This window comes from Peromyscus eremicus, chromosome 23, assembly GCF_949786415.1.
Source record: "Peromyscus eremicus chromosome 23, PerEre_H2_v1, whole genome shotgun sequence".
NCBI lineage: Eukaryota > Metazoa > Chordata > Mammalia > Rodentia > Cricetidae > Peromyscus > Peromyscus eremicus.
Genome location: NC_081438.1, coordinates 39,500,275 through 39,512,089, shown reverse-complemented (window position 1 = coordinate 39,512,089; position 11,815 = coordinate 39,500,275). Strand labels below are relative to the sequence as shown.

Sequence of the window (11,815 nt, the reverse complement as noted above, 5' to 3'; positions counted from 1 at the left end):
GGAGCTGGGCACGTCGCTGGCCTCAGGGTCTCTTCGTGTAACTTTGTTTTCCTTTCTCGTTTGCCCCCTGATTGGCGTCACAATGAGAACGGATGAAGCGATCCAGAATTTGCCTGTCTGCCAATAAAGAAAAGCAGAGGTTTCCTACACAAACACCAAACAGCAAAATCCTCAGAGGAAGCAAAAATCTGGAAGGAGGACGTTATTCGCAAGTTTGGTATGAAAGTATGATTTGAGGGTGTACTATGTACGGTGAGAGGCATGGCCCTACCCATTCAGAGTGAATCAGCGTGCTCATGGGAAAGGGCATGGGCTTGCGAAGGACACAGGCCCACAGCTCAGTTCTGCGCCAGCAAGAACTATCTAAGCCACGTCATGTCCCTCATGTCTGAATGCAGATCACCACACTCACCTTGCACTGTTTGGAGGGCTGAGCCCACTGTGTGATATCACATACTAATGTGTGACGTTCATTAGTTAGCAGCCTTATCTGCCTTTCTAGGGTGCACAGTAATAAACAGTGGGAGGAAAATGGGGATCTGCCCTGAACGCTGTGTAGAACTCAGGGCTGTTTCCTCTCTACCCAACATTGGTGGCCTTTGCTGGCCTTGAGTCCTAACTGCCCACCTTTGGGAAGCCCTTTAACTCCTGGGCTGTGAAGCAGAGTCCTGTCTGGTTCTGAACACCTGCGACTCCCCAGTCTTAACAGCATTCACATAGGGTGGAACTGTGAAACTCTTCGTGCCCAGAACTGTCATCCGCCATGATCAGTCATCCCCTTGCTCGGTGTCACAATGCCAGCTGAGACCCGTAGATCAAAGCTGTGTGTGTGTGTGTGTGTGTGTGTGTGTGTGTGTGTGTGTGTGTGTGTTGTGAGAAAAAATAACATCAAACAGCTAGCCCACCAAGGACCAATATACCATAAATTTCTCCCACCTTGTAAACTATTCATGCAGAGGAATTCAAAAGTTTTAACTCCTCTACCCGGTAAAACTTTGTTCATGGAAAAGCCCCGCCACATTCCCAGAACTTGACAGCCGGGAGTGGCTTGCTCCTTCTCCATTTCCTTATGCCACTTTCCAATCAAAAGTAGACTATGAGGTCCAACCACAGCCAGAGAGGAACCACCAAGTCCCCCCTGCATTAGCGATGAAAGACAGAGGCCACATTGGCCTTGGGTGCTTGCTAGCTCAGTTTGGATCACAGCCTACATACTTTACAAAAACAAATTACCTCATTGGGCCACTTTGTTTTTGAGTCTCTTTGTGTGATGCCAAGGCTAGTCTGTTTCCACAGTGTGTACACGTAGTTTGTGTCCTCAATAGTTACATTTGCATTTGTTTGTGAGCTATTCCTACTCTATCCTGTCTCTTCCTTGATCTCAGTCCTTTTCAACTCAGGGGCACCTCTCATGGAACAAAATCCGCTGACCTTACACGCAATGTTCGTCCCGTTGACTTGTGTACACCGATGAGCCGCGCCCACTTAGAGTTGACTTCCACCACCCAGGAAGCCCTTCTCGATTATCCCCAGTCAACACTGTTGACCCCAAGACAGCCTCTGCTCCTGTTGCTTTCACGGTGGATGAGAGTTGCCCGCTGTGGACCTTCACATAAATGGAATCGTACAAGAGCTCATCTTTAATGTTTGGATTTTGTTGTTGTTGTTCAGCATCTTTTGAGTTTGTACATTTTGTTTTCTCTATCAGGAATGTGCTCCCTTTTATTGCCAAGTTGTTAAAATATCACACTTCTTCCATTTTTTCCTGTTGATGGAGATGGGGGCTGTTTCCAGTTCTGGGATATTAAGAATGAAATTGTTATATTTTTGTGCAAGTCCTTTGGTGGCTGTACACCTTCTTTTCTCACAGGCCAATATCCGGAAGTAGAATTTCTAAGTCACGATATAGGCGTATGTTTAAATTTGTGAGATGCCATCAGAGCTCTTCCCAGAGTGATTCCTCTATTTGTCATTCCCCTGCATGTGGGAATTCTGCATGTTCCATGTCACTAATTGCTGTCACCCAGTCTGTTCCTCCTTCAGCTTGTCTGTAGTTTTGAAGTTTATACTTAAGTATAGAAGCAACAAAATGCCCTTCTCATAATGAAGACGTGCGTCGAGAGTGAATCAAACTGGGCACACATTAGCCAAAACAAGATGACCCGGTGTCCATCAAGCTCAGTGTCAGCCAAGCTGCTCAGAAGGCCCGTTGTGCTCGACGGCTGTGTTTGTTACGTTTGTGGTGGTTGATGATCGACAACTTGACTGAATTCAGCCGCGCCTGTGGATTTGTTGGGGTGCTTCCAGAGAAGATCGACCCATGGGTGGGGGAGTAGGGGAGGCTGCCCTTGGTGAGGGTGGTATCTTCCAAAGGATGACTTGGATAAGAAGTCTGGAGAGGAAGCAGCCAGCAGGTGCTGGTCAACGCCTATTCCTATTCCTGAGCCGGTGTGTCTGTCTTGCTGCAGCCATCCTGTGTGGACTTGTCCTCCGGCATAGACTCCAAGACTCTCCAGAGAATGTCTGGACCTAATGTGGTTCCCGATTAGGAGTGCTGATTGAGTGCTTCCTGGATCGGGCAGCTGTCTTGTTCTCTTTATCTCCAGATGGCTGTTGTTGGACCACCCAGCCCCTACCCTGTACAGCAATCCAATAAACCCCCCTTTATACAAATATTCTGGTTCTGTTGTTCCAGTTCCAGTTCTCTCTGCTGGGGCGGCTCTGTCACTCCTTGATGTGAGGACCATCCTGACCTGAGAACCTACCTCTCATCTGCTGTGGACCTAGGGCTAACAGCACCCCGCACAGGCTTTTCCTAGAATCAACTATTTCTTTCATGGTGGTATGTGTCATTACACTTAGGCCTCTGTCTTTCCCCACTACACAGTGAGTTCCCTAATAGGATGGATTTGAATACATGCATTCTTTTCAAAATTATTTATGTTTAAGGGTGTTCTGCCTGTATGTATGTCTGTGTACTATGTGCATGCAGTACCCCTAGAGGTCAGAACAGGGTGTAAGATTCCCTGGAACTGGAGTTAGAGATGATTGTGGGCTGCCAGATGGATGCTGGGAATTTAACCCGGATCCTCGAAGAGCAGCCAATGCTCTCAACCACTGAGCCATCCTTCCAGCCCCAACCCATGCATTCTGAATTCTGAATTACAGGCTTGAGAGAAACACCTTACAAATTTTATATTGCTGTAAAAAATAGGGAAGAAGTCATAACTTGAAGATATAGCGAAAACCAGATTTCAGATAATTTTATCACTCGAGTAGGAGGAGAGTGGGCAGAAGACAGGGCTTTTCCCAGCAGATGACATATGCAGGAACTGTCAGCTTCCAAGTTGTTGGAATCAAACTCAGGATAAAAGAATTCTGAACATAGATTGTCCACTGAAGAACACAGTCCAAGCTTCTTGAGTTAGAAACAAGCTCAATATGGGTTTAAGCACCACTATTCCAAAATGCTCAGAACTCAAAATGTTTCAGATTTTTCTTGGATTTGGGAATATGGGCATATACATGGTGAGGTCTCTGGGAGACTGGATCCCAGTCTAAACACAAAATTTGCTCTGTCTCCTGTACGCCTTGCAGACACAAGCCTGGGATAATTGTGTGCAACATTTTTCACATGCCTGCGCTGTAACTGTGACACTTAGTGTGAAGTAAGGTGTGGAATTTTTCACCAGTGGTCCCGTGGGTGCTCACAGGATTTCAGACTTCACAGGAGAGATGTTTGTACCAAACAGTGGTGGCAGAGAGTTCCTGGACACAGCGGCCTGCTTTCCCTGTCTCTCTTCCTTCTCCAGCTCTGCGGTTTCCTCTACCCTTCCTCAGTCTGCCATGCCTCCCACCCCAACCTGGGTGTTACTTAGGTGAAGACTAGTGTCTCTCTCTGTGGGTCTCTCCTCTCCTCTCTCTCTCTCTCTCTCTCTCTCTCTCTCTCTCTCTCTCTCTCTCTCTCTGCCTCTCTCTGTCTCCCTCCCTCCCCCTTCCCCCTTCCCCCTCCCCCCCCCCCATCTTTCTCTTTTCAATAAAAATACCACTGCTTGGGTCTCCTAGTCCACAAAAGCTGACTGCTCACACAAGATAATCCAATCACATGACTTAAGCTGAGCCGATAATAAGTGAGCCTGAGACATCTCAGGTCTCTTCATTCTGAAATCCAGCTGAGCCCCGCTGTGAAAATGCTGCTGGGATGTGCCGGCATTCCCATCATCCCTGACACTAGAAGATGAGGAGAGGTTTGCTGCATAAAAGCTTTAAGGGAACCTCCCACTTGCCAGCGGCCCCTAACAGCTGCACTGATGGGTGAGGGCGGTGGAGTTGGGATAAGGTGGCTTCTCCAGCAGCCCAGGGCATCATGATACAGCTAAAGCTCCGGGCCATCCGTGTGCTTTCCGGTCTCTGCCCCCGCACTTAGCAGGGCCTCCCACCCCAGCCCTCCAGCTCACTCCTAGGGAGCAAGGCCAAGCCTCAGACTGCACACATACAGAGAGTGGGAAACCAGATGTCTGGCCCCTGTGATGGCTGCATCTGGTCCCCGATCCCTGGGCAGATGTCAGCACCTTCGGGAGGAAGCAGAATTCCTCCCTCTGTGGACCCAAGGGATGTGACTCTTAGAGGTGAGCGCTTTGCAAATGCAGAGAGCGACTTTACACAATTTACACCAACATGGTGAAGAGAGCAGGCAGGCAGCCTGGCTTTCTGCCGGACTCCCCTGTGTCTCAGGGGCTTGCGCAGCAGGCTTCCAGAAGGCTCAGTTCCTCCTGAAGAGACAGCCTGGCCTTGAGGCATCTGTTGAGAGGAACGAGGCTCCCAGGAGAAAACACACTTCTGCTTCCATGGGAGGCCGAGCAGCTGTTTAGCCTGTTTCCCCCCGACGTCCAACATCCGGCACTTGTTTCTTCTTCTTGGAGTGTGTGTGTGTGTGTGTGTGTGTGTTCCACCCTTAAAAGCATTTGAAAGGCTAGAGCGACGGCTGAGTGGGTAAAACCACTTACTTTGCGAGCATAAGGACCCGAGTTTGAATTCCTATTGTCCACATAAAGAAAGCCACTCAGGGTTTCGAGTGGCGATAATCCCAGCACTGGAACACCAAGATTAATGACTCCCAAGGAGCTTGCTGGTCGCCAGCCCAGCCAAACAGTGAGCTTCTGATTCAGGAGAGGAAGAGCACAATGGAAAGCGAAGGGGGAGACTTCCAAGGTCCGTGTTCTCCTTCCGCTTCCGTCTATGCGTACACAGTAGGGCTTCAGTCTGGTGTGGAGCAGGAGATCTCGGCGGCAGGAGGGGAGAGTCAGTTTTAGAGTTAACTCTTTGGCAAGGGAGGGGTGAGGAGCGGTGATTAGGGATGGAGGGGGCACAGAGCGGGTGAGGTGGAAGGGTACCACTGAAGAGTGAGCAACTGGAAGCCATCTGCTGCATAAGCGTGGTCACAGAAAAGGAAGTCGTTGGTGGCCCCACACTCCCTTGTGCACAAAGTTGGGTGTAGGAGGTGTCTTAGGAACCTGAAAACATTACACCCTCTTCTTGTGTTTCTTTTACTTCCTCCTTGAAATTAGTGTGTTTTCTAGTGGACACAGCACATCTGTGGCATAGAAATTCACCTTCCGTGGTACTCACACCTACACTGGGTTGTGAGCTCACACACACACACACACACACACACACACACACACACACACACACCAGGAAGAACTGCTTCCTGTCCTCAGGCTCCCTTGTTCCCTAGGTGACATTTTATACTTTCTCAGGTTACCGGACATCCTAGAGCTGGTCTGATAAGCTTGTTACATGGAACAACTCCATCCTGTCCTGAGATGGCACTTGATCTTCGGGGTGTGAAAGAGGATTCCTGTGTGTAAATAGCCTGCCACTAAAAAAAAAGTACAACCAAACAGGAAATAAAGCGTAAACAAAACACAGCAAAACTGTGAGACAGTATAAAAGCCAACTGGAGGGAAGTCAGTCACCCCAGCACACACAGCTCAACCACGGGTGAGGTGAGACCAGAAGCCTAAGAACAGAGCTATGTGAACAAGAGTCTCTGGTGTGCCTCTTAGGAAAGTAAGTTTCCAGTGATCAAGTTTTGCATGGCACTTTGGGATTTTTTTTTTTTTTTAAGTAGTGTGGTGGTTTGAAAGAAAACGGCCTCCATAAGCCCATAGGGAGTGGCACTATTAGGAGATGTGGCCTAGTTGGAGTGGGTGTGGCCTTGTTGGAGGAAGCGTGTCACTGAGGGAAAACTTTGAGATTTCAGATGCTCAATCCAGGCCCAGTATAGCTCACTGTCCCTTCCCACTGCCTGTGGATCAAGATGTAGAACTCTCAGATCCTCCTCCAGCACCATGTCTGCCTGCAGGCTGCCATGCTTCCTGCCATGATGACAATGGACTAAACCTCTGAACGGTAAGCCAGCCCCAATTAAACGTTTTCTTTTATAAGGTGTCTCTTCACAGCAATAGAAACCCTAGCTAAGACAGTAGTCTTTGTCTTTTTGTTTGTTCGTCCTTTGGGGGGATTTTGTTTGTTTGGTTGGTTTGGTTATTATATTCAACACCAATGGTTAAAACGGGAACAGCTTATTAGGAATAGGAACAGCATATTAAGAAAGGCGTTCACTACACCGATGGAAGTGGTGACTTGAGGCCCCTTACCTTTGTTGGAAACACTTTCCAGGTACCTGCTGATTTGGGAGGGGCTGAATGAGTCTAAGATCATCAAGAAGTCCAGGCAGTTTTTCCCGTAGTCGTTCTCATACGTGGTCTGCTGCTTTGTACGCTCCTGGTTCCGGATATAGCTGTGCAGTACAGAGGGCACTGCGGGGACACAGGGGCAGACGGGACGCACAGGCTGTCATGAGCAGAATGCCCAGCCTTGTTTGAACACACCCCTCCCACACCAGTCCAGCCCGGAGCATCCTCAGCATCCTTACCGGGATGCTACGTAGACACCCTACCAATGACTTAGGGGCTGTGCCAAGCTGCTGTAGCTGGTGAGGCTGAAAGTGGGAGGTGTGGGAGACACGGCCCGAAGGCTGAGTGTGAGCACCACTGTGAGAGAGTCAGCTCTTCGTGAGTTCCGCTCTTAACATCGTGGGTAATGTTTGCCGCTGGCTTCCTGATAAACGGACTTTGTAAAAGTTTTGTTTTCTCTCAGGACATCTCCGGGCATCCTCAGAGGGGCACGTGAGGAGACCCATTTTCAGTGACGTAGGAAGCCTTAGGGTGAGCACTTTAGGAGAAGAGTGGCCTATACAGCAAACATGTGCTGTCCATTCAGACTAGAAGAAGTCAGAGGGCAGGCAACTCCAGCCACTCATGTTTGATATGAATTATGGTTAGATTAATTTGGATTCTGAGATTTGTGGAGTTATAATTTTCAACAATGAAGATATGATGTTTAAAAAAGTGATTTTTTTTTTACAAGTGGCTCAACTTTTGTAAAAACACAAACATCTTAAATACTGTCCCCAGCCCCAGGCATTCCCCTTTTAAGGGACCAAATGTGAGGAACAGACTGGACAAGAAATCTCAACACTGCCCCCCTCCCGAGGAGAATGCCAGGGTCTGAAAAGTGCTTTAGCTGAGAAAGAGCACTGAGATTCTTCTGCCCTATGGTTCTCAGAATTCTTCTACCCTGTGACTTCCAGAGGGTAGAGAATTTCTACTCATTAACCTCCTTGGGAAGAAACAGAATTAGCGGCCACAAGCTTAGGAAGGAATCTCCCAGTGGTGAGAAGTTCCAGGCAGTTGGGAATATCAGATAAGGAGGGTACAGCTTGGAGTGTGGAGCATTGCCCGGGGTGTATAAGCGGGGACAGCGTCAGCCCTCAGCGAAGGTGGGTCGCTCCTCATTGCTACCACTTGGAATTCTCACATGACCCACAGTCAGTGTCGTCCTTCCATCACGTGGGTCTGGGGTATTGAACATGGGTCATCAGGCTTGACTGCAAGCACCTTTACCCGCTGAGCCAGCTCCCTAACCTGTCGGGTCATTTTCTTAACAAGTAGGTTGCCCGGTGATGGAACTCGTAAAAAGGGATAGGAATCGGGATCACTAAAGCTCGCTAGGTCAGCATGAAAACTGAATCTGAGAACACTTATGGGGCGCTGTCAGAAAAGGCTGAGTGGTTGACAAGTCTCAAGTGACTCTAATCTCCGTCATTGTAGGGCAGCTCCTGACTCCAACCACTGCTCCACCCTGGCAGGGTGCCATCAATTTAAGGCCTAAGCTGGCAGTCTCCTGAGATTCCCAGGTCCGGTCCCTCCCCCTGAGCTGGGGAACTACAGCAGCTCAGACATTCTGCATGGTCGCTATCAAAACCCGCTGCCCGGGCCTTCTGCACCGATCACTGGCTGCTGGGTCCTTCCTTCTGCACCAATCACTGGCTGGCAGGGCCTTCTGCACCAATCACTGGCTGCCGGGGGCCTTCTGCACCAATCTGTCTTGGAGCAAGAGGTCAAGCCACAGCAACAACTGCTGTTTGTAAAAAAAAAGAAAAAAAAAAAAACCAGCTTCTGTGCCATCTTCTTCAGGACTCAGGCCTTGGTGGAACCCAAAGGTGGGAACCTGAAGATGGGGGAACAGTGGCCAGAGACCTCAACCAGGCAGAGTGGCCAGAATAAGTAGAAATCGTCCAATCACAATGTATGTGCAATTCACAACTGGTTCTGCACACTGGATGCCAGAGCAGATCAAAAATCCCAGGTACAGGGGCTCAAGAGATGGCACAGTGGTTAGAGCACTGGCTGCTCTTGCAGAGGACCCAGGTTCAATTTCCGGCACTCACATGGTGCCTCATAACCAGCTGAAACTCCAGGGCCAGGGGATCCCACACCCTCTTCCGGTCCCTCCATACATGTAGCATACATGTGCTACACAGACACGCTTGCAGGTAGAACACCCATACACATTATAAAAGAAGTTCCAGCTCCTACTTCCCTCCCGCCCTGCACTTCGGTCCCTTTGCTAGTGGACAATATTAGAGACAGACCCACGCTCCTCCTTGTCAGTTAAGAACAAAACTCCTTTCCAAAAGTCAGCGCCACGGTGTGGGCTTCTGTGTGTCAGGCAGAGAGGCCTGGTGGCTCGCTGTGCCTTTGGAATCCCTAAAGGCTTACTTACCCAGACCCTGGGAAGCAACAGGCAGGCCTGAGTAGCATCCATATTTGAAACTAAAATCCTGCAATTCGGGAATCTTAGCTGGAATTTGGTAATGGTGCCGGAATTCGGTGTCCAGAGGTCGAGGAAGGAACGCTTTCCAGTCCAGGGACGTGGGAAACTTTTTCATGGTCTTCTTAGCTAGGGTGAGACGGGAAGACAGTGATTACCCCTTGTGGACTGTTTCTGGGTGGCTTGTCGCTGAATCTTGCTTTGGCCAGTAGCTTCCAACGCGCTGTGAAAACGGACTCTTGCTGAGTTTAGAGGTATAGTTGGTATGCTCTATGAGTGCTTCAACCAAGGAACCATTTCCACTCTCGAACATGGGAGTTTAGGCTTGACTGGCCATAAGTAGTTTTTGAATGGCTAGATATTCATGGCCATGAGGAGAGCCCTTAGAAGCATGCTGGTGGGCACAGGCACCAGCAGCGGCCCTGCTGGGGTCTTCCTAGGCAAACCAGAGGGAGGCGTTTGGGGTATGGCCAGAGCTGCTGTGTGAAACAGGACTCTCAATTAAATCTGAATAAACAGTGAATACTTCCAATTTTTGTGTGACTATGTAGAAGTATTCATTATTTGCAATAGACCACAATTCCAATTTAACTGGACAGCCTCTTGCTTTTATTTGTTGGAATTGGCAGCCCTAGGTGGAGTGGGGGATATCATCCCACTGCTGTGGGATGTTCTGTATGTCACATGTGTTGCTGATTAGTCAATAAATAAAACACTGATTGGCCATTGGCTAGGCAGGAAGTATAGGCGGGACAAGGAGGAGAATAAAGCTGGGAAGTGGAAGGCTGAGTCAATGAGACACTGCCAGCCGCCAAGATGACAAGCATCATGTGAAGATGCCCGTAAGCCACGAGCCACATGGCAAGGTATAGATTTATAGAAATAGATTAATTTAAGCTGTAAGAACAGTTAGCAAGAAGCCTGCCACGGCCATACAGTTTGTAACCAATATAAGTCTCTGTGTTTACTTGGTCGGGTCTGAGTGGCTGTGGGACTGGCAGGTGAGAGAGATTTGTCCTGACTGTGGGCAAGCAGGAAAACTCTAGCTACAATCCCACTGTTGGGAAAAAGTTAAAAGTTTGTCCCTTACTGACAGAGGGTTGAGGGGCACCATTGTCGTTAGTGGGCAATAGCATTATTATTTCTTCAAAACATTTCCGCTAAATTCCTCCACAGTGTGGATTCACTCTTCCTCAGTCATGTGTATGTGTTGGCCAGGGTCATGCTCCTTGGCTCCCTCAGGCCTACCTCAGATGGGAGGCTGTGTATTCAAAGCAACCTCACCAAGCCAGAAGCTCTCATTCCCTTTAAAGTGTGGCAGTCAGCCTCTGGATTTCTTTTCCATTGGTAACTGAGACACAACTACCAGTCAGTCACGCTAACCCCCACCCTCCACCAAGATGCTGGCTTCCGTTAAGATCAACACGAATTCCCGGAGCATTCCTTCTTTGAGTTCCATAGTGTAATGGTGATCACATCTGTTTTACATGCTGACAGTCTTAGGTTCGAGTCCCAGTGGAACCATGATGAAAAAATGTTTCTTGGCTAGGTGTGAGACCAAGCTGGTCTATACAGCGAGTTATAGGCTAGCTAGCCAAGGTTACGTTGTGAGATCTTGTCTCAAAATCAAAACTAAGGCTCCACAGAAAGGCACAATCTAAAAATAAATATAGAAGACCATTCAGAACCATTAGCACCATGAGCACATGGAGTATAACAAGGGGAACTGGTTCTGCTGTCTTCATTCGCTGTTATAATTCATCAAAGCCAACTTCTCTAAGTCTGAATGTGAAGACAGCCACTTTTTAGTGCTTCCTCTCTTCATTCGCTTTAATTCATCAGTGAACACTCAAAACCACAACACAGTCCCTCTGCTTCAGAGGCTTAAAGTATTAAAGAAATGAACACACAATAGCATTACATGGAGGATCCCGTAAAGGTTATTATAACAGAAACACACATACACACATGAGAGAGAGAGAGAGAGAGAGGAGAGAGAGAGAGAGAGAGAGAGAGAGAGAGAGAGAGAGAGAGAGAGAGAGAGATGCAAAGTTTAGAATCAGAGAGGCTTCCGGGACAGAAATGAAGCCAAAGCCTAGCCTTAGATGGCAGGTCAAAAATGAAGCATTGCAGAGGAGGGAAGTAGTGTGTGTAGACAGCAGGCAGCATCGCGGGCCTGGTGACTCTGGATGGGCAGCTGAGTACCATCTCCATGAGTGTGGGGGCCAATGGGGAGGATGATGGAGAGGGGCAAGGACCAGATGACACAAATCACGTCGACCGAGTCGTTTAGCTTTCCTCTTGAGGGCAGCAGGAGTCCCCAAAGGGTTTTAAGCCAGAGCTGACGTGAACTTGCACATCAGGAAACCCACTTGGACACACCAAGGAAGAGAGCTGGATAAGAGGCCATCCAGAGAGAGACACCGGCACCCAGAACCAAGGCAGCGCCCTGGGGAAGGCTAGGATCAGACAGGGTGGGAGACACAGGAGGGAGACTGGAGGTGCGTTTGCCTGCACCTGGAGCAAGGGTGATTGGCTTACACTGAGCAGACTAGAAACACATGCTTTTCGTAAAGAATACAGAGCTCTGAATGCTTTTCTGGAGCCCTGATGTCTACCTACGGATAGCATTGTC

General features: G+C 48.8%; 1 protein-coding gene across 11 annotated transcripts in view; it reads right to left on the bottom strand.

Moving 5' to 3' along the window:
* Positions 1-6: 6 nt before the first annotated feature.
* Tex26 (testis expressed 26) overlaps positions 7-11,815 on the bottom strand; it is a 33,649-nt gene continuing 21,840 nt past the window's right edge. For all 11 annotated transcript variants that reach the window (XM_059248906.1, XM_059248907.1, XM_059248912.1 and 8 more), the window contains 3 exons: positions 9,133-9,309; positions 6,663-6,824; positions 7-117 (listed from right to left, as the gene is read on the bottom strand). In XM_059248906.1, the coding sequence (XP_059104889.1) occupies positions 23-117; positions 6,663-6,824; positions 9,133-9,309 (434 nt within the window). In that variant the 3' untranslated portion in view covers positions 7-22. The remainder of the gene's footprint in view (positions 118-6,662; positions 6,825-9,132; positions 9,310-11,815) is intronic.